The sequence below is a fragment of the Platichthys flesus genome, chromosome 14, assembly GCF_949316205.1.
Source record: "Platichthys flesus chromosome 14, fPlaFle2.1, whole genome shotgun sequence".
NCBI classification, from domain to species: domain Eukaryota; kingdom Metazoa; phylum Chordata; class Actinopteri; order Pleuronectiformes; family Pleuronectidae; genus Platichthys; species Platichthys flesus.
This window is the reverse complement of record NC_084958.1, coordinates 11,302,479-11,325,963: the sequence shown is the minus strand read 5'-3', so window position 1 is coordinate 11,325,963 and position 23,485 is coordinate 11,302,479. Positions and strand designations below refer to the sequence as shown.

The following is a 23,485-nucleotide window of genomic DNA, read 5'->3' as shown; positions in this document are numbered from 1 at the left end:
GATACACGGGCAGATCCAGGAAATGTTTTTCCTCTTTATTTAAAATGGCGTGATGGGGTGTTACCCTTGGTGGAGGTATGCTCTCTCTAGTTCAATTTGACCTCGAACAATAAAACAGAACAAATGGATATGTAAAAGGTTTTATTTTGCTCTTATCTCCTTCCTGTTATACAGCCATTAAGTTCTGCAGAGGATTGGATGGAACTTTACAAACCTGGTATTTGACAACTGTGGATGAATTGTAGTTTTATAATGGAACAACCTGAGGCAGCTTAAGCACAACATACAAAAAAACTGATCCGACACCAAGAGGCTCTGTAGAAATGCAATGTTGTTGACAGGCACCTGTGTAAGCATTGAATGACTCTTTGGCCAGAAGTGCACGTAACAAAGAACTCGCAAAGAATAAATATACACAATTCTGCAAAACATTTCTTAAAAAATGTACAACTGTAGAAACGCTCCCACAGCAGGACCATCTCAAAACTACCACTCTCCGTCCAGTGACTCATGCAAACTATCTGAAGCAGAATGTTTGATCAAGTATTAAGTTTTTTTTAAATTTTTATTAAAAAAAAAAAAAAAAAAGTGACTATTTACAGTCCGAGCTGTTCAAAGACGATGGGGGGAGGGGGAATCAGTGGAACCAGTATTTCACCTGTAAGCTTCAGAGGATCCACGTGATCTGAGTCAAAATGTCATTGGCTGTTAAGAATAATGTTTGCTGTCATGCCAGGTCGTCATCCATGACTTCTTCTCCAGGGTCGCCCAGTTACCATTTCCAGCATTTATGTCTCTCTCCTCCCGTTTGATCCATACCGCGTTGTAACTGGGGACCTTGTCTTCATATCTGGCACGATTGAAAAAGCCGCACTGCAGGCAAGAGGGGAAAAGTCAGTTATGTTTGAGAAAAGGCTTTTCAAAAAAGAATTAAGCACAGAAGGCAAAAGAGGTTGGTAAGATATTTAAGATGCTGAAAAGGTTTAGGAGGTGCAGAACGCCACCTGCACTCCTCTCAAGGAAGACATATTTTGTAATGCCCCTGGTTTTAAATGGAGAGAGAAAGAAACCTTCAGGAGGAGAGAAAATCAAATAGATGCAGAGCAGCCCCCAGTTCCTCAGAACCTCCCCTGGCCATGCAGGTAAACTGTAATGATCCACACATACAATAATGTGTACAAAAAGGTCAGCTGTTGGATTAGCATTCCTGCCACCGTTAGAGTTGCCCACTTCCCAATACCAGAGCAGAAATGCTTTTGTAGGAAAAAAAGGAGCAAGAAAAGACGTTTCACTCATTCATGGCAGGCCATGTTATTTTACCCTCTCTCTCTGTTTTTATGCATTTGACGTCAGTGTCTCTTTTTCTGGTGCCGCGTCTTTATTCTTTTTTCCAAAGACTCCACACTGAGGAGAGGAACATTGTTAGAAGTTGTGTGAAATGGCTGTGATGCTTATTGTTTTGTAAATGTTGGTTTAAAGACTTATAAAAACAGACGTGAGCTGTAAGTGTGTTCGGCAGCTCGAGGCAGCCGGTGTGTCCTGGTGCTGTATACTTGAGTCTTACCTTCCAGAGAAGGAAAGCCAAGAGGCCCAGCAGCAGCAGGCCGAAGAGGATGGACAGCAATATGATCCACCATTGCACTGCTCCATGTTGAGCTGCGCGCATCTCAGGGAACACCGTCAGTTTCAGCTGGGAAACAGTGTAGTGGCAGAGCGTCGCTGATTAAGATCACATCCTCATCAACGCTTCAAAACTTTTCTTTATTCTCTTCACATCATCCACCGGCTGAAGTCTTTGTGTCCATGCACAGAAATGACACCTGCACCTAAGACCTGTTGTGTAAACCTGCATCTGATGCAGTAAATAATCACGTCCCCTTCTTGGTCCGGGACAGTCACAAATTATAAAAGCTAGAATTACTAACCTGTGGTTGGATGCATCCACCAGTGCAGTTAGAGTCTACATACATTTATTAGTGGGCTAGTACCTTTGACCACGGAAATCCCATCAGTTAATCTTTGAGCCTAAGTGACCATTTGAAACAAATTTGAAAGGATTGTCTCAACGCGTTCTTGAGATAACACGTTCACAAGGGAAAAAAAATACATTTGTGAGGTCATTGTGACATTGATCTTTTGACGTCCTAATTCTAATCAGGTCATGCTTTGGTTCAGTTCATATGTAAGTTCAAGTGAATGTTTTTGGTGTTCCTGAGATATGGTCACAAGAATGGGATGGACGGATGGAGGGACAAAACAAAAACCTAAAGCCTTTGGCCACTGACTGTCCCCCACAGAGAGGCCCAATAACCTGTGTTTGTGTTTATTTACCTGAGTCTCAGTGTTTTCCAGAATTGTGTTCTTCTTTGTGCTGTCCAAGTTCAGAGAGGCATTCACTATCACCTCCACAAGATGTAACTTGGAATAAAGCTGTACACAGAAAATAGGATCACATTTAGATTGGCGGAATAAAAGAACACACTAAAATAGACATTGGTCATCGCGTGTGTCTGTTGCAAACTTCATTCTGGTCTACTATGAACTGGTTATATTCACATTCAATTATTAAGATTCCCTTCAAAAATACTTTTATAATTATTAGAATTATATAAATATATATTCACCAGCCACTTTATTAGGTTACCTGTTCAATTGCTTGTTAACACAAATAGCTAATCAGCCAATCACCTGGCAGCAACTCAATGCATTTAGGCATCTAGACCTGGTGAAGACAACTTGCTGAAGTTCAAACCGAGCATCAGAATGGGGAAGAAAGGGGATTGAAGTGACTTTGAACGTGGCATGGCTGTTTTGGTGCCAGACGGGCTGGTCTGAGTATTTCAAAAACTGCTGATCTACTGAGATTTTCACGCACAACCATCTCTAGGGTTTACAGAGAACGGTCCGGAAAAGCGAAAATTCCCCAGTGAGCGGCAGTTGTGTGGACGAAACAGCCTTGTTGATGTCAGAGGTCAGAGGAGAATGGCTAGAGTGGCACGAGATGATAGAACGGCAACAGAAACTCAAATAACCACTCGTTATAACCACTGTGGGCAGAATACCATCTCTGAACGCACAACACGTCGAGCCTTGAAGCAGATGGGCTCCAGTAGCAGAAGACCACACCGGGGGCCACTCCTCTCAGCTAAGAACTGGGAACTGAGGCTACAATCCGCACAGGCTCACCAAAATTGGACAATAGAAGATTGGAAAAACGTTGCCTGGTCGGATATGTCTCGATTTTAGCTGCGACATTCAGGGGGTAGGGTCAGAATTTGGCGTAAGCAACATGAAAGCATGGATCCATCCTGCCTTGCATCAATATTTTAGGCTGGTGGTGGGTGTGTAATGGTGTGGGGGATATTTTCTTGCCGCACTTTGGGCCCCTTAGTACCAATTGAGCATTGTTTAAACGCCACGCCTTGTTGAATCTATGCTACGAAGAATTAAGGCAGTTGTGAAGGCAAAAGGAAGTCCAACCCGGTACTAGCAAGGTGTACCTAATAAAGTGGCAGGTGAGTGTAAATTGCCCACAGGACAGTGAACCTGATTGTCACAGTTTCATAGAGTTGTAACATTATAGAATATTTGAGTAAAAACACAGTTACCTCGATGAAGGTGCTGTTCCAAAGGCGAGAGTGGAAAGTGATTACTTCATTACTGTCCAGGCCCTCCAGGGGGCACTGTATGTTCACACAAGTAGCCCCGCTGTCACAGGACTGTAAACAAAGAAAGGGAAGACAGAGTCACCACTGGACTCCTCTACTAGTTGCTGCAAATGCACATGCAACATATTATAAAAACAAAAGAATTGAACTTTGCTTTGTGTTTGTTACCAGAGAGAGTCTTTCCTTTCCTTCGTAACGGGACATTATGCCTTCCTGAATTCCCTTGGAGTTTTCTGATGATCTTCTTCTCCTGTTGCTACTTGATACCTTAAAGCAAATGCAGATTCAACTATTACTAACAAAAACATGTGATCCCTGCAGTGGAATTCATCGTCATGTCCTGCCTCCTGCATGCTTTACTCAGACGCCCCCCCCCCCCCCCCCCTCGCCGGAATGTTTCAATGGCGTTTTTCCTTCTGTTGTGAACAAACCATCTCCGGCTGTGTTCTTCATATATGAAAGGCAAACTTTCATGTCAGACAACATTCTACTTCTCCCCCCACATGCCAGGAAACATCACATATTGTCTTCGAGTGCCCAACAAATAAGAATGTGATGCTCTCACTGACCAGCCCCTGAGGGTTGATCTCTTCTTTAGGAGTGCACTGTAAATTCTCCACTCTTGTGGAGCTGATCCTCATCAGGTAGAGCAGCCTCTTGCCTTGCTTCTCCTCCTTTGGCCACTTGATGTTGAGGGTGGCGCTGTCAAGACTCGTCAAGCGTTTTCCCAGGTTGACTATCTGTAAAACAAGTCAAGAGCAAGTGTCCTAAACATGCACATGTAGAGTGCTTTAGAGGACAATTCTGATCAGGTAGGTAACTGTGCTCACTCTGAACTGATGTGTGATGGCAGGGCCTGCTTCATTTTCAGTCTTCACGGCCGCCTTATCTTTGACCTTTCCTGTATAGTAGACCTGAGACGGCTGGATTTGTCTAGGAGGACAGATATGCAATTATGCATGACACTGTGCATACTTGTGTGTTTTTTGTGTGTGTGTGCATGCGTGTGTCTGTTTTACCCTGAAAGCATCAGCTGCAACATGATGGCCACCTTTGCCTTTGCTTTGACAGGAGCTATCACCTGCTTGCTTGTGCTATTGGATCAAAAGTTACACACAGGTTACAAACAGGCAATGCAAATGTCAACCCATAATTAAATAAAGTGCATTAGTGCCTGAGCATGTCTGAGGATAAATCCCCTAACTACCCAAGAAGTGTAATCCATGTTATTCTGCTGTTTGTGCTGCAGGATTACAAGCTTACAAATACTTACGTATTTAGCTGAAGATCAATCTCCAGATCAGAATTGTTGAGAGAGATGCGGGATGTACCCAAAATAATGTAGATGGTGACCTACATGCACAACAAATTGATTGTTAACACAAAATTGATTTTGTGTTAACAATGTGTTAACAATGACAATTGTGCAGAGGAGAAAAACAGGACTCACCTCTGAGTCACGGCTGAAAGGGTTTCCAAGATCACAATCCAAATTGGAACCGTCTTTATTGGCTCTGCAGCTGACTTTGTTATCCTGAAAGAGAGAACAGGTCCTAGTCAGTGTTAGTGTGTGTGTGTGTGTGTGTGTGTGTGTGTGTGTGTGTGTGTGTGTGTGTGTGTGTGTGTGTTTGTGTGTGTGTGTGTGTGTGTGTGATAAATTGTCAAAGAAAGAGAGACTCACATCAGGTACACGGTGAGCTGAGTAGGTCAGGGAGGGCGGGAATGAGGCCACCAAACGTGCTTCATGTGCGTCATCTCCATCGTGATTGCTCACTTTGACCTCCAAGGTGACGTCCTTCTGGTTGCTGAGCGAGATTAGGGGCAGGCCGTCCTCCCTTTCAACACACGTATACAACATACATGTATGAATCTTCACATAGTGTGTACATGTATGTATTTCGATTACCGCTGCCGGACAAAACACTTTTATTTTACAAGAAGCAAAAAACAACAGCCGACAAAAAGAAAAGCATTTTTATCTTTTAACTTGAAATTTTATAAGATATCTGTTTAAAGTTTACAAATTAAAGTACATTTTACTTGAATATACAAATACAATTGGACAACAATTTATATCGGGGAAAAGTAGTTTAGCACGACACCTGCTGATGTGCTTGGCATGTGGTCCCATAAACAGATAATTGTATTGATAACTAGGCACATGCGGTAATGTTAATGTTGCCTATAAGCCAGGCAACTACCAAAAGTACAAAACACAGAAATGAGGCACCAAAATCAGCGTTGTGATTCGGTCTTGTAGTTGTGATTAGTTTCGCTAGTTACTAGGAACCGGTGCCTATCGGTACCCAACCCTTGTGTGTGTGTTTGTACCCCTTTTTCAATGGAACGAAGGGGTCCTTGTCACTCGCCCCGCTTCCGTATTGACTTTGCAACTGCAGGCTGCTCTGGCAAACGTTGTCGCTGCCACAACCCTCCTTCCGAAAATTCACCTATAAACACATTAAAGGTAACACAGTGTCAGAGGGAATATCTGCCACAATAAAATGTCAACGATATCTATCAATGATTCAGTTCACACAGACACCTCTGCTCGAGTTATCATCGGCTGTAGAGCATCTAGAACTGGGGCCAGAGGACCTGAGCTCTGCCTGCGTTTACGTTTGGCGTCCTTGATGTCCACAGTCACTTCGATGGGGATCCCTCGCAGCTTGTCTCGAATGTTCTCCTGTGGGATGACAGATAACACCACATGCAGCATTACTACCCACAATGCCGGAGTGAATGGATACTTTGGTGATTGGAGAGAGTGAGTACCTGAATGGCAAGCTGACGTTTAATGCACTTTTCTGCTCCTTGGCTGTTCATGATGATGGTCCCCTTGTCAGAGTCGGAGGACCCGGGGAAGGTCGCCCTGGAAGGGAGACCGCTACTCCTGTCAGCGTCCGCCTGCAGAGTGTACTCCACCGCTAGATGGAACAGAATTAGTGAGTTCGCTTGACAGTGGAGTTTGAGCAATAATTTTAAGTATGTTTTTTTCACTGAAACACTATAAAGTTGAAATTGAGCTTTAATGAAGAAGAATGTGGCTCAGCTTACTCAGTTTGGGAGTGTAGCTCTTTGGATAAGCAGTATAAGTGAAGCAGACCCCAACTTCAAAGCTAGAAACACAGTGAGTATCAATCAGAGACATCAGTACTAAATAAATGTTTCCAGATTATTTTGTCCATATATTTGCAGGGTCAGTCTACATACTTTTGTATACCAGACTCATAAGAGGTCTTTGTGACTTTTTACAAAAGAAATCCAATTGGTTTATCTTTTAGACCAAGTGACAACTGGTCAAAGTAAAAAAAAAATTGAGCCAATCGTAACCTTTGACCACCCAAATTCAATCTGTTCATCCATCTCTGTCAACGTTTGTGCCAAATTGAAATGGATTCCCTGTAGGTGCTCTTGAGATATTGCATTCACAAGGCAACATCTCAAAGTGACCTTGACCTTTGACCACCAAAATCTGATCAGTTCATCTTTGAAACAAACTAAATCTTTGTCCCAAATTTAATGAAACTTCCTCTGGGTGTCTGGGGGAAAAAAAGATTGAGTGAAACAAATAACGGTTCCGCTTTTTCACGATAAGACATTAAACATCACATTTAAAAGAATGAATATGTAAAAAAAACTGTGTACACTTACCAAAAGCCACTGGCACAGTTCTTCTTGGTGAAGTCGATTTCCTTCGGTGTGAATGTGATTACTTTCTTGATGTTAATAACTGGCCGGGTTCTGGGTGGAACAAAACTCAGTGAGCATCTCAGTGAACACTTTGAGCGACACACGACCAGACTAACACATCAGTTGACTCACTTGAACACAAAGACAGAGTCAGAGAGGGATCCGACAGCCAGGTCTGGGTAGGCATTCTTATCCAGGTCCATGTTGCCTGCCAAAGAGTAGCCAAACAGCTTTACACCAAGAGTCTGGCCCGACAGCACCTACAGCAAGAGAAACACATATTCGTGTATGAGAACCAAAGTATAAACCAATATCACCCTGGAAAGATTTTTTACCAAAGCGGTTATTGTATGAGGTTTAGGGTTTGGTAAAACAAGTACGATCATTAGGGTCACTTAAGACAGAAAGTGAGACTTTAGCTCAGTTCCTACATTCTTTTAATTTATTCTCCTAATATTACAATTTTCTTCTCTCTTACAACTTAACTCTTGTAAAACTACATTATTCTCAAAATCTAGAATATCTTGGATACAAAAAAAGAGCTGAAATGTCTTACATACCTGATCAGCTTTTTTAGAGCGGAGTCCTGCAGCTGATCCCATGTAGATATAAACCTTCCCTGTCCCTTTATCGTCATAAGGAGCTCCCACTGCAAAATCTGTCACAAAGACACACAACAGTACTTTTCAGTGTTGTTCTATTGGTACAAGTATTTCACTCACACACAAACGTCATGAAAGGCCTGCAGGCCAGTAGGATGCATATGTACAGGTGCTGCAGCCTCACCCTCGTAACCATCCTTATTGATGTCTCCCAGGTTTTCCACAGCGAGGCCGAACATGGAGTCTTTAGGTCCGTCTATTCTGGTCGGTTTGACATTGTTCCAGATTCCTGCTTTGTTGACATAGACGTAAACGGCTCCACCGATTTCTCCGTCCTTCTCGAAGTACTGAGGTGCTCCCACCACTATGTCCTGCCAGCTAATTCACAACAGCAATACATGTCTGTGAGGATACAGGCAAAATGGCAACTTCAAAGCCGAGTACACGTATCGCCCTCCATCTCTCACCCGTCCCCGTTGAGATCCATTACAGTCAGATCATAGCCGAAAGACGACGCAAGCCCCTCCCCTACCAGGGTGAACTCTTCCAGCAAGATTTTGCTCGAGGTATCGCCTTTCTTCAGCATCACCACCGCCCCGCTGTGGTGCGCCCGAGGAGCTCCGGCCACCACTGTCAGCTGACGATTCTTGGTCAAACTCTTGCCCGAGTCCAGAGAAAATCCTTGAAGACAAAGTAACGCTTGCTTACATAAAAGGAAAAACAGGTGCTTGATTATGCTTCTTGCGAAAATAGAACAACTAGGGCCTTGTGAGAATTGAGCGTTTTACCCAGGTAGCTGTTAGGAGGGGCAGGGACCAGTTCGGCATTCTTTTCTCTCTCGTCTCCCACCTCAAATGGACCATCTTCATAGATGCCCAGATCTAATAGGGTGTCATTTTTTTGTTCCAAGCGTACCACACCTTAAAGAGAGGAGCAGAGACAATACAAAATAAGATAGGATGGATTTGATTTGGGAGGGATTTTGAAATACACATTTACACATTTACACACACATACACATACACACACACATACACTTACACACACACATATACACACCCACAAACCACACACACACACACTCACACACACACAAACACACACACACACACCTTTCCAGTTGTATGCTCCTGGAGCCCCAAAGATGAGGTAGTGGTAATCCTTGTCGAACGTGGCAGAGACCCCCTGCTGGCAGGATCCAAAACTCTCGTGGCCTCTGGGCCTCTGGTCACAAAATAGCCAGCCACCTCCATCTTCAGTCGCACCAGAATCGATTTCCAAGTTCTGACTCAGCACGTAGCAGCGACCAATAATGTCGCGTGATTCGATGGATGTTTTCACATTGGACCGCCGCTGGTATCGATGGGCACAGGTCTACCAGGGAAACAGAGACACATAGTTTATGTGATGTGATAAGATTAAGTTGTGGTGTTCAGTGGAGCAAAACAAGTTTGAGGTCTTAAACATTTTCTGTTGATTTATTAGAACAGATAGTGTCACTGAGAGAAGTAAAACTAACTTATTTCAGTATATAATAAATTAGTTTATGAGTTATTACAAAATGTAACACAAAAACAAAATAACACAAACTTTTGCTCCCACTAGCATGTCAGACATTAGGCGTCTCTGCGTCTCTCTATTTTATATTATTGTAAATTGATCATTTTTGGTCAAAACAAGACATGAGGAGACATTTTCATGTCATGTTCTTGTCCAAACAGATATAGGAATATTCCTATCCTATCTAAGGTACATGAGTATTTTAGATAGATTTTTTTGAATAGTGTAAAAACACATAGTCACGTAAAATACTAAACTACTTAGTAGACCTTTATCTGTATTTTATTTTATTTTTATGTTTAATCCATATTTAACTTTTTAATCTCACTTTCTTATTTAATCTTGCGTCAATGGAGGACGAGAAAAGTACAAATGTCATTTGTGGTGCCACGCCCATTTCTTGAATCTGTTGTTGTTGTTGTTCATGGTGCAATACAAAAACCAACAGCCATACCACAATCTTCCCTCCTGGCCCTTGACTGTTGACTGTCACTCCCATCCACTGGTTCTCTTTGCTCTCTTTGGTTGGATCCTCTTCAAAGACAAAGAAGACACAGAGAAGATACTGTGACTCAAATCACGGCAAGAAATAAACCGTCTCAAATCACTGAACACAGATCAACTCACCTTCATCATCAAACTGAAGTCGGGTGCAGCTAGTTGAGCTGGAGCTCATGTCACAGCCGTACAGTCCTCCTGTCACTTTGGATGTTTGACCTTTAATGGCTTTCGCTCTCGGGGCACCAACCAGCAGACTGCAACACACACACACACACACACACACACACACACACACACACACATACACAAATCCATTTAGCCATATGCAGCTCAATCGAATGCACATTGTAACACTCTTCTGTCATCTGGGATTCAGAACGAGGAGCGCTCTGGCATTTCTTCCTCTCGAACATTAGTATTATAATAAATTCCAGTCTACTGTGTGACACAGCCCCATATTCACACACTCACAAACACACACATCTGCCGCCAAACTGATGTTCCGTTTCCTCATGGTCCAGCTGAGTCAAAGACACCATTCAGACGCCTGCTGAGCCTGATTGACACAGGCTTTCTATCTCTTTCTGTGTGCACACACACACGCACACACACAGGCTGCCTTTGTGGACCAAGGACAAGGGCAAATGCCACACCCAGGCCTTGGTGATGGGCCTTCAGTTCCCAGTTTTTCCTACAGAGTAAATAAAACGTATCATCCTTTAAAATTGTGCTTTGTGGAGGTATACAGTGGAGAGTTGGTCTCTCACACATTCTCACAAACACACACACACACACACACACACACACCATCTGTGGGGGACTCCACATTTACATTCTGACTGTACAGTTATAGTAAAGAGCCGTGGCCACAATGAGATCAGTATGTTTTCACTGCAGAAAACACTGAGTGCACATGGGCGGAGGTTTCACACGATGGAGATGACTTTCTGCGACAGTGTAAATCAACAGGAACACTGACTTCAGCAGGCAGGATGGGGATTAGCAGAGGACAATAAATCTATTCATGTGACATAGTAAAAAATATTACTTTAAACGGCGCTATCCGCAGAACTCTGCCGAGATGAGATGAATCTAGTTGTGTTTTGCAGGAAACAGAGAGAAAATGTGATCAACTTTCTTTACTTTTTCTACAATACACTGCAGTAAAAGAAGTCATCACAATAGAAGCACATTCCTGCTGCGTGACGGACAAATAAACACTGTTTGTCCCCGGCTTTAACCACTGGATTGGTTCTGGCCTAGTTTCAAAAACCAGAACACCATCATTTGTGGAGTCATCCCGCCCGTTCAGTGTCCTCTCCTGTTTGTTTTTACAAGGGGAGGGAAAGACACTTGACACTTATAATCTGAACTCTACTTGCACACACAACATGTTTTCACACCAAGAGAAACTGTTAGGGCATGTGCTTGTCTGTCAATCAGATGAGTCGGTTTCAAATAAGTCAACACCTCAAACTAGGGATTTCTGACTAACAGTGAATGCCGGAGGGGCACATCTCCACTCATGTAGTTTGGGGAATAGAAGTAGAGAGCTCTGACAATGGGAAAATATAGTTGAATACATTAAGACATTACATTAAGACATTTAAGACGTTCCACTTATTTTTCTCCTACATAACTAAGTAAGAGTGTAAAAATATAAAAGAAGACTGTCATATTATAAGGGAGGTCCCTGGACAACTCTACCTTGTAGCTCGGATGAGAAATAAATTGAGAGCGTCTGTCCGAGTGTGTCTACAGAGGATGATAATGTATGGGCCCTACTTGTACTAGAAAATCAAGGGCAAACTGTCCCCTTGTGAAACCACGTTTCAATTCACCACATCTGGATTTATAGTTGGATCTGGACCAAATTGCACAAACTCTGAAAATGTCATTAAGATCCATGAATTTTCCTTTTTTTTATCCACGAAAAGGTAAAAAAATGAAGCACCCTATCTTGCAAGACCCTGATCTGGACACACAAATGTTTTATGGATTCTTTCCTGACCTAAACCGTATCCTTCCACCAAGTTTTTTATTATTATTTTATTAATTGTAATTATTATTTAACTTATAATAAGACCTATTTAAGAATCTTATTTGGCAGCTTAGCCCGGAGGACAAGCTTCTTCTTTAATACTGTACTCATCATTGCTATTATTGGTTCTGACACCACAGACATGATGTGTCAGTGTCCCTGTGATAAGGTTGACCTGCGGCTCCACCGACAGTGACTCAGCTGTTTATCTAATCATTCACCAACAGTGGAGGAAGCCCCGACATGCAGGCTTAGTCTACAGGAACGACTAAGACAAACAGGGAGAAAAGAGAGTGTGTGTGTGTTTTTGTGTGTGTGTGTGTGTGTGTGTTGTTGTTGTATGTTTGGGTGCGTGTGCAATGACACACACATAGTGGCGGTGGCATTCGCTCACACTGGCAGGCTCCCCCAGCTCGCAGGGACCATAACAGAGGAATCCCAACGAGAGGTGATTTTTTTTAGCCCATTGCTTAGCTCCAGCCGGTAGCAGCCTATCAACTTCCAACTCCAAATGGGCTGCAGATCCCGAGGTGCATGCCATGTGTTACCTCTCCCTCCATCAGTCGGCCAGGCTGATTGAATAACGTCTCATTTTGAGTGCCCAGATGTAAAACTGATTTATGTTCCTCCCAGCATTCTTTCAGCCTTCACCTGTTTTTTCTTCCTCGGCTCCTCCTCACTCCTTCTCTCTTTGATGCTGGATAACCTCAACTAACCTGAAACTCTGCACAGAGTCTGTACGGACCATATATAGTCACACAGGTGGAGCATTTCTTCTGCATTCTATTATTTCTGTAATCTGGACACAGCATGACAGTGGTATTAGTTTTCTAACATCATTCTCACAACATGTCTTTGTATTCTTTACTTTTCTTAACATACACAGACAAACACACAGACACACACACACACACACATACACACACTTTCTCCCACTCGGGCCAAACTCTTTAACTTCTCTGAACTCTCACATTTTGCACTTTCCCCTCTTGATTTTATTATAGACAGCTCCATCTGGCAATTATGCCTGACTGTGGAATGCTGCACACACACACACACACACACACACACACACACACACACACACACACACACACTCACACACACACACACACACACACACACACACACACATGCATATACATGACCCCATCAGCTCCTGCCCTCACCTGCAGGTTCATGTACCCCTCCTCCCCGTAGGGCATGGAAGACAGCTGAAGAATTTTTCAATACAATGTCTGAATAAAAGTTGGCATACATGGCTGGTGAGGGGTGGTGACTCACGGTGCACACCCAGCAGAGCAAATACCCAAAAACACTAGCACTTACATCAAAACAAAATGTTGCAATGTTCGTAAGTGAACTCACAAAAGAAAAGAAAATCACTGAAGATCATCTGTCTGTCTGTCTGTCTGTCTGTCTGTCTGTCTGTCTATCTATCTATCTATCTATCTATCTATCTATCTATATTTCTGCCTCAGGTTGGGAATATATTAAGCAGCACAGTGAGTGAGCTCTCTGACACTCTTCCAAATAACTGACAACCGGGAAACGCCTCACTGCTCAGCTACAGACTGCATCAGCACCATTAAACCACACCAAATGGGCACACACACACAAACACACATGCACACAAAAACACAGGCAGCACATGAACGCATGTGCATACACACCAATGCTACTCCACAGTGAGGGCACATTCCTCTTGAATGGCAGTAACTTGCAAAACCAACATGGCTCCCTGCTAAGACATGCACACACACATTCAAATAATAATGTATATACTATAATATAATATATAAATATAATATAAAATTGTAACGCACACATTATCCGTTTCTATACTGATTAAATATTATACAGACAAAACTAGTTTAAGTATGTGGAATTGCAATCTGGAATAATTTTGTATTTAATAAACAGCCCTGTGTGATCACACAACTCACGATAAAACATTTAGAGCCGCAAATTTCATTAGCTATCAAACCATTGATTAGTTTCTCCATTAACAGTTTAACTAAATAGTTTGATCAATAAAGTCTTAAAATAGTGGGAAATGCCACACACAAACCCTCAATGCCACAGCTGCAATAATAAAATACCTATATTTCTTTGAACAATAGTCCAAAACTCAGCGGTATTAAATTGATGATCACAGCATAACTTAACATTTGAAAAGCAGGGACTGGCAAAGGAAACATCGTTTCATATCCAAATAGCAAAATCGCTTCTGTTGCTCTACAAATCGAAGTCAATCTAATATATCTGTACTGGCATTTGTTATCACAACATCCAGGAGTGTTTTCTCGGATTTAACTTTACAACCTGAAGAAGGGCGACTTCCAGGTTGTTACAAACTGATCAACATGTGTCTTTCATTTAGTCTAAAAGCAGGACACAAACTGCCACTGTGTGTGTGAATGTGTTGTAGCAGGAGAACAAAATGTGAATAAACGTTAAAAACAATTGTGAAGAAAAACTGGGGGATGATTATTGACTCTGAGTCGACATAGTCCAGAATATCTAGCTGTGGGCAAACACACTGTGTGTGACCTCAAGCTATTAGTTAAACCAACACTGTTCAAACAAGTACTTGGTTCACCTCATCCACTTGACTAACTACGAGACAGAAACCTTGTCTTGATATATTTTGTGTAAAAGTGTTGGTTAACGGCAGCACAACTAACTGATCATTACCAGGAGGAAGCCATTTGTCCTGTCGGTACTGTAAGATCATGTCAATGACATATTCTAAGAAATAACATTCGGCGCTTTTCTATGGACAGCGGTGAAATGTAGTACGTTAAGTACTGCACATAATTAAATATTTGAGTTGTTTGTACGTGACCTGAGTCTTTGATTTCCTACTACCACTACTAAAAAAAGATATTTGACCTTTTACTCTGATACGTACTGTGCTTAATTCAATCAGGATTTTACGTATGGAAAAATACAAAGAACTTGCAGTACTTAATGCGTCAAATCAAAATGTCCAACCCAGCATGAGGACACAGAGAGCAGTTGAACTCCTTCTCTACCATCTATAAGGTTTAGATCCATATTCCACACTAAGGCATCTGTGTTTGCTTTGTCAGCCTTCGATATTCTTAGTGCATTTGATAGGGTTGTATTTACATTGGTTATATTTGTTAATGTATAACTTTTTACAGGGTACTTTTAAAGTACCGGAATACTTCCTCCACCAGTGATTATGGAGTCACAGAACTATCTAACGACATGCAAACACACACGTATTTCTGGCTGGTTGATTTGGCAGCTTCCCAGCTGAAAGACTGTGGGTTCTCTGATCTCAGGTCAGCTAATATTTATGCTTTTTCAAACCAGTGACCACTTGATGGCACCGGGCCTTTATGCAGCAGGACAAGTCCCTGTGAATCAGTGCCCATAAAAATGCCAACAATGATTCAGGGAGGTGTTTTGGACACAAATGCCACGACTGGATCTCACTTATAAACACTTCGGAGAGAAAGGAGACATTGTGCTCCTGTGGGAAAGAAAAAAAAACGCTACAGTGCTGGTCCAATAAAAATCACAAATAAGTAACCTGGGGGGAAGGAGTTGCAAAATATGAACAAGGTTAAGTGCGATGACTGATCTCAAAGCTGGTTTTGTGAGAATAACAGTTTCTTCTTTCACCTGTGGCACACCTGGAACTTCTTTCTTGCGCTCTTTCTTATATAACGTGTTTAAATTGATTATTCTCCTCATGTTGCAGCTCTAACATCCCATAACAAACTGTTACAGTCATCTACCCGCTGTGACATTTTAATTACACGCTCACTGAAGTTATTTTAAAGACCTTAGAGGCGTGTCAGACAGACGCACAATTCTGAATTCCTGGTGTCTTACAATCTCTTATCCTGCGGTACGAGCTGCCGGTGCAGGGCCATGGAGAAGCCGAACAGGCTGCCCTGATCCCCGTCCTTCCGCTGGTAGTTTTCGGTGTCCAGGTTGAAAGCCCACAGTCGCCCGCATCCCATGAGGAGGACGGGCAGCCACAGTCCACAGGTGATCCTGCCCACCATGACGCACAGGTAAAAGAAATATAAACTCCGCTGGAAGTAGTGAAAGGTGAGGTCCTTACTGGAGGAGGTGCAGAGAGAGACTGAGCTTGCCACTGAGTTCAGTGTGGTCCACTCCACTTATACCCGCCCCTTCCACATACACACACACTCACACACGTACACACATACAAACGCACACACACACACACAAACTAATTTACCCAAAATGTATTTGCATCGAAAATAATTACAGTGTATTGTAATTAATAGAAAGATTTGGTCAGACCTGAGGTCTGCATAACCCACACAAAAAAGTTTAGGTATTTCAGTGACATATTAATTGATTCTATCATGTTGAGTTGGTGTGCACTAATCATATCACGTGTAAAGTCTAATATGTGCATAAATATACACATTAATCACAAGTTGTATGTGTAAGTTTAACTATAACGTTGAACTCATACATAAATATCTAAATTAACACAACTTCTGTGTATAGGTTTAAGGTTACTTAAACAAAAGTTGTATTTACAAGTTCAACTATAAACTTAGACTTAACATGAAGTATTCATCTTTAGTTATACATAAATATGCATCTCTAAAATGAAGTGAAATATAATAATATTCCCAGCCTCCCTTGCGTCCTCGTTTAGCCATAAGACAGGCAGCAATTCTCACTGAGAAAGCCCCCATTGTCCAAAACACTGATTTCAACACGATAACAACATAGGTAGCATCACATAATTCATGAACGTTTATCTTTTTATGATTTTTCACATAAATCAGGGTTAAAAGACAGAATAAGATTTTTACTTTATTGCACTTGAGTTTATTTAACAAGAATCAATCAGAAATTGCTTCATCTTTTTACATCCTTGAATATGCTTGTGAATAAAACAGTAAAAGGTTGAAATGTCTTCCTCTCCTTTGTCCTCCATGCATTCTCTCTCTCTCTCCCTGCCTCTCTTCTTTACCCACCAACCTGTCTTCAACAAGATCATTCTGAAGCCATTCCATTGTGTCGGTTTGGTAATGCGAGTAAAAACACCTGAAGCTGCAATCAGCTGTGTTTGAAATGATTATTATTGATTCATATTTTATTGTGACTATTCTGCTACAGTTATCTATATCTAGAAATGTATGTTATTTGTCATCATTTTGAGTTGAATCTGTTCTGATAACAGTGATATGAATGAGAAAAGAGCTAGAGGATTTGTGTGTGTGAAAGCAATGAAAAAGGGTTTCTGTCTGGTCCGCTTGGAATTCTGTTTCACTTACTGTGTGACTTTACTTTTTACCGATGCATGTTAGCAATCGAAAGAAATACTGATATACCTCCTTAGACTGTTGTTAGTCTGCAGCAGATCAATGCCAGGTCAATGAGGCCTGAGGTTGCGTCAAAACAGATTTAGAGAAGTAAATGATTTCTGCTTGAGGCTTCAGCTGGCATGTAAATCTGTAATAAAGCCTTCGCTTGAAATGCTCTGAGTACACAAAACACGTCCCAAGTCCCACAAGTACAGTCAATTGTGTTTGCCGACATTAAAAATCCCTGTAGCTATTTAAAAGGGAGACGTAGGAGAAGGAGGAGATGCTGGAACACCTCGTCAATACAGTGTTTTTGTCAGAAATACCAGCATTCCCTCTCGGCACACGGCTGTTTAATCCAGATGACAACAGCACCGCAATGATCGTGACAGATGGGAAGACAATGAGATAAAGATTTAAATTTGTACCAAAGGAATAGAAGGAACGGAAAAAGAGCAACTGCTGTGTTTGTTGTACATCAGCTGGCGGATGTACTGAGAAATTAGAAAGTCAATCCATCACGCGTTCTCGCTCTGATCGCAACATGCCATCACCACAGGGCCTGTTTCTCCTGTAACGACTCATAAGATGAGTCACAAGGGCCGTAAGGGGAGTCAGAGAGCGGCCTGGGCAAAGCAGACTCACACAATTAACACACTCTCTCACTAGATGGGTTTCAAGGCATTCCATGAGACACTGACCCAAAGCTTGTCCCCTGCAACACAGCATTTCAGCAGACAACTCAGGCTTTGTCTGCACGCAGAGAAAGAGGGCAGGCGAGTGAGGGAGAGAACTGCCCACATACAGAAGGGAAGGCACAAATAATGGCTGCAAGAGAGGGGAGTGCAAAAAAGTAAAAGGGCACAGGGAAGAATGTGGTGCGTTATCTACTTAGAGACTTCATGAGCAGGCTCTGGAAATATCCCAGGCTAGGGCAGGGGTGGGCAAACTTTTTGACTCGCGGATCACAATGGGTTCTAAATTTGACAGAGGGGCCGGGCAAGGACCAGATGGATGGAGTATTTTTGTGAACTAATTCAAATGACATGGAAAAATCATTACATGACAGGATTTGGCCTTTAACAAGTAGCAAAGCATTTATTTGCAAGGCAATTTAACAGAAATTCGTTGCGTTGACTGCTTGCTAGCGTAGTTAGCATGCTTCATAGCAAAGTGACGGCTGATGTTGTACTCCTGAAAACTGCGACATTTTCGGCATATCAGGCATACAGCCTTCGATTGGACTTCAGTGACAGGGTATTTTGATGTCCACTCCGTTTTAAACACTCGGCACTCATTTTTTCACTTTCGTTTCCTTGATCTGCTCTTTTTACAGAAGGGCTCACAGGGCAAAGCGAAAAAGTGAAAGGAGATTACATGCCCTTTCGAGCCCTATACACCACACTCCGGGTCAAATGTCCCAGTCCATTCAACCCTGAGGGTACAAACCCAGAACCACAAGAAGTAAGAAAGTACAATTTCTTCAAAAATAAAGCAAAACTAAAAATGCTATAAGTAAGCATTTTTTTTAATAATTGGACAAGTTCGGCGGGCCGGATTAAAAAGCCCAACAGGCCTTTGCTCATGTCTGAGCTAGGGTCATCTCTGTGCTTCAAGATTACTTGGACAAAAAACTGAAACTTTATCCTGATCTTTACTAGATATAATTTTAGATCCTGACTTAACAAATTGGGAAACCCACTGCTTTTGATATGAATTCAAAAACTATAAAATCCTCACTCAATCAGGCCTTCGACATCTCCTGCTTTTGTCCAAGTCAGTCACATGTTTGGCCTTTATGTTGATAATATTACTTTAACTGATAAAAATATTTTTCTAGAAAGTAGCAGCATCCCCAAATCATGTGACCGCCCGTCTGTTGAATCTATTTACGCATGTGTGTTTCTTTCCCCTGTCCAGTTTGACTTGTTCCCGATGTTGTTCCGGTTCCAGGTGTGAGCAGCAGTCGGCTGAAGGCACAGCAGTGATTTATGGCTCTGTCGCAGTAGGTCAGAAACAGGAATCAGCTCTATCGCTGATAAGAACAGCAGCCGGAGGTGTGTTAGCTTGCCCTTGGCTTGTGCATTGCTTTATGTGTGTGTAGGGGTGTGTGTGTGTGTGTGTGTGTGTGTGTGTGTGTGTGTGTGTGTGTGATGACACATGGCACTTCCTCTGTCTGACTTACAGTCTCTGTTACTGGTGTTTGCTCTCTGAACCTTATCAGCTCATTCATCCCTCCATGGCAGTTGATAATTTGTATGACCACCAGACATATTCTGATGGTGTTAATCGTCACAACTAACATCAAGCAACATCATATAGAAATATATATCAATATAATTTGTTACATCAATTTGTCTCATTTCAAGCTGGATTACACAAAGTCTACAAGACAGATTTCCATGAAACTTGGTGGAAGGATGCTGAATGGGTCAGGGAAGATCCCAGGGAATTATTTCGAAATTCTTCAGAAAAATCAGGCAGAAATATCTATTTATCAAGTGACACTAAATGTGCTTTCTATTGTTCTTATCTGTCCCCTTTTCTCCTCCTCCACTATCAACTTGGGAAATAAAAGTCCCATCTGGTTCACACTGAAAACCCCCTGCAGCCATTAAGCATCAATCTATTGACTTTCAGACACGACTTTAGGGTGACATTAAACTCCCGTAATTACTAAAGAACAAATCTACAAAAAGTTAGCAGCTTCTGAATCTTAAAAACTTACGATGTAATTGGCTTATAATATACTCTGTTTATTAAATGAACAAGATTAGTCAGAGTATTATCACTGCTTGAAGATTCCTTTTATATTAGTCACTGCTGATTAACTCTGAATCACATTAAGGTAGAAAAATACTTTATTGTCCCTTGGGGAAATTGTCCTCAATATAAAAACCGAATCATAAAACATTTACATACATTCAACACATGAACATATGGTTAGATAAAATGTACATATAGCGCAACATAAAACAATGGTCAACTAATTAAACAATACATCCATATTTTCCAGTTTAAGCAGGGCTTTGATGGACGGTGTGGTGCCTGTTGAGAGGAGCTGCTACATGAGGGGGGTCTGACAGGATTTTGTTGGGCCTGTCTGATTATGATTAAGCTACATCTAAGTCTTTGATGATAAATGATTAATCATTTTACAGAGTCTTTAACAAAATATGCGTAAAATGTCCCAATAAAATATCAAACAGGCATATATACACTGTAACTGATTCAAATGAGCTCTATACATAACTAAGAAATGAGTTGTCTATCTGCTCTGTGTACAATATGTACAGTGTTACAACATTAGGGCAGGAAAAAGCCCTCCCTGGGGGGTTAAAGCAGAGGAGTGACGGTGTAAGCAATTTTCTCTGTGTAGTGCCCGGACTCGCCCGAGCCACAGCCCTGTTTTTGTTCTTAAAGCCACAGCTGCAGGCACACACAGGGAAAGAACACTCACACTCACCTGAGGGTGTGGCATAGCTGACTGGCAGGGTGTGTCTTTATGTCGCTGTAGAATCATGTAGCCGTAGGATACTCATAAACAAACACTCAGATGCACAATCAGTTTCACAATCAGATTGAATTCCACACCCAAGAGCATCCACAACACATCAGTGCGTCGCACTTTCCCTGAGCGCCATGGATTACGTCAGCCTGCAAATATGTTGACAGCAGCTCAGCTCAGAGTTAATTCACGATGTCACACCGTTTAACCTTTAGAAGTGCAATAGTGTGGTGACCTTTAGCAATGAAGCTTTAAAAAATAAGTTACTTTAATAAATACTGAACAATAACAGTGACAAGACAAAATGTACGGTGATAGAATAAAATGTGTATTACAAGAGTGATAAACTGAATTCCTATAATAGCTTGAACAACTGGAATGGCACTGAGAGACTTCAAACCTCCACCAAGGCCCAATAGTCCCACATAGTCCCATACAAAACCACATTTAAATTCACTAGATCCAGATTTATTACATGGATCTGCACACATTTCACTCATAAATATCAGTCCCCTCAACATGCTTATTTCTTTCATTAAGATAAATTAATTATTGTCCCGGTATTTAGAGAGAAAGTCAAACAACACCCTCTGTTGATCCTGGATCTGCGCCTGGAAATGAAAATTGGTTGGATAATATCTGCATGATTGTGCTATGAAATAGAAATAGAAACACTGATGAAAACATAACCTCCGTGGTGGTAGTTAAGTAAGTAGCTAGGTTGAAAAAAGACACGGAAGAGACTAAATGTACAGTAATAGACTGAAGTGTGTATTCAAAGAGGGACAGCACAGTGCAGGAGGAGGATTAATGAGAGCTGCTTGGTGAGCTCCTCTCAGGTTACTGTCGGCCTTCTCAGTTTGAATACAAAGGAGCAGGCTGACATTTTGGAATGTAATGCTTCTCCATAGCTGCGATCAGAGTGATAATGGCGAAACATTTGAATGCATTCTTAACAGCGTGTGAAAGTGTAATCAGGATTTTACTGCTTGTGTTCCAGAGGTGCTGAGATTCATGAGATATCCCTAACGTGAATATGAAGAATAAACTGAACGAGGCTGGTGAGGATGTTGTGTTCATCATGTGCTGTAAAACAGAGAGTCAGCATCAGATGACGAGCAACGTCTAATTTACATCCCCTTATGTAGTATCTCCCATTCACTGTGTTGTGTGTGTGTGTATGTGTGTGTGTGTGGGTGTGTGTGTGTGTGTGTGTGTGTGTGTGTGAATGTGTGTCTCCCAGCCCTGGCCAGAGGATGTAATATGAGATGGCGGCAGTAAAGGGAGGGGCCCCAGGTCCAGGTGTGCTTCAGAAAGATGTGAACTAACCTCAAGTTCACTTTCCGCTCTGCTCACTTTCTTTTTCTTCGTGACAGATTCAGGTCGGAGACAAATGTGTGTCTCAACGTATAAAAGAGCAAAAGCTGCAAAGTTGACCAGAATAACAACATGAATTGAGGAAACTGGGAAAATACGTGCAGGGAAGTAAATATAACTTTCCCAATTCTTTGTGAAAGGTAACAATGTCCAAATTGCCCCAGTAAAGCAACAAATAAAAAAAGCAAGTAAAAGTAAGAGAACACTGTGACCTTTCTGTTCAGCTCCCACATGTGAAGATGTTGAATGCTAATGAAATATGCTACTATAAATATGCTTACTAGCTAAACTTATATGGTGAACATGTTAAACAGTATAAATGCTGAACCCCTGTATGTAAAAATGTGTTGCATGTGAGACATGTCGTTTAAAAGCAGCCGTGTGCCTGAGTCCAGCCTCACAGAGCTGCTAACTGAGGGCTAATTCAAAGGTTAATACACATATAGTCTTTTTATCCATATCTTATTGTTACTCATGTTTTGTTTTGTTTTTAAAGGAGGGGCTTTACAGTCTTCAAATATATATAGTCAAATATATGTAAATATATTGTCAACAGCTAAAATAGTTTGTTATTTTGAGACAATTGATGGAATGTAAAGCTAAATATCCCAAATTTGACCATTAAATTATAGCAGAATAATAATTTTATGTTCAATGATGCATAGTTTGACATGGTTTGAAAGTGCCTCCAAAAGGTTTACAAGTTTTAATGGCATTCTGGGGGGAACCTTTCGAACTTGCAAGGGTTGTTAGTGAAATTCCTCCACTCTCCCGCTGATGAACCACAGTGACTCTAATCATAAATTTGTTTTGTACAGCATGTGAACAAGGATGTCAGTAGACAGTTGACTCTTTCTCAGTGGTCTGTTTCGGTGAGCCCTTCTTGAAATCGATAAAAGACATTTCTATTTTGGACAGGAGACATAATGAGAAGGAAACATGATCATTCCTCTTTCAAGCTCCTATGTCCTGCCCACACACAGACAAACACACACACACACACACACACAGAGCTAAAGGGGTTCTGCTTCTGTACAACAGGTTTTTCTCAGGTCCAAACCCACTGAGAGAGCACAGTGTGCAGGGCTGTGAACTCCACTGTGTGTTTATGTGGATGTGTGACAGTGTGAGTCTGAATCTCAGACAACAACAGACACAGACAAACAGCATTTATCTGAGACCTTTTATAGCTGCCTCCGGCG

General features: G+C 41.7%; 1 protein-coding gene across 1 annotated transcript; it reads right to left on the bottom strand.

Moving 5' to 3' along the window:
- Window positions 1–128: 128 nt before the first annotated feature.
- LOC133968783 (integrin alpha-6-like) lies at window positions 129–16,177 on the bottom strand. Its single transcript, XM_062404983.1, has 26 exons — window positions 15,936–16,177; window positions 10,151–10,278; window positions 9,978–10,057; window positions 9,076–9,337; window positions 8,752–8,883; window positions 8,431–8,644; window positions 8,148–8,341; window positions 7,922–8,019; window positions 7,494–7,621; window positions 7,323–7,412; window positions 6,726–6,787; window positions 6,444–6,595; window positions 6,214–6,354; window positions 6,000–6,118; window positions 5,350–5,503; window positions 5,119–5,202; window positions 4,942–5,021; window positions 4,688–4,762; window positions 4,499–4,601; window positions 4,238–4,408; window positions 3,837–3,935; window positions 3,609–3,719; window positions 2,332–2,430; window positions 1,565–1,690; window positions 1,321–1,404; window positions 129–873 (listed from the first exon to the last, which is right to left on the bottom strand). Exons 1-25 carry the CDS (start codon window positions 16,109–16,111, stop codon window positions 1,336–1,338), a joined length of 3,147 nt encoding a protein of 1,048 aa, XP_062260967.1. The 5' UTR covers window positions 16,112–16,177; the 3' UTR covers window positions 129–873; window positions 1,321–1,335.
- Window positions 16,178–23,485: the final 7,308 nt, after the last annotated feature.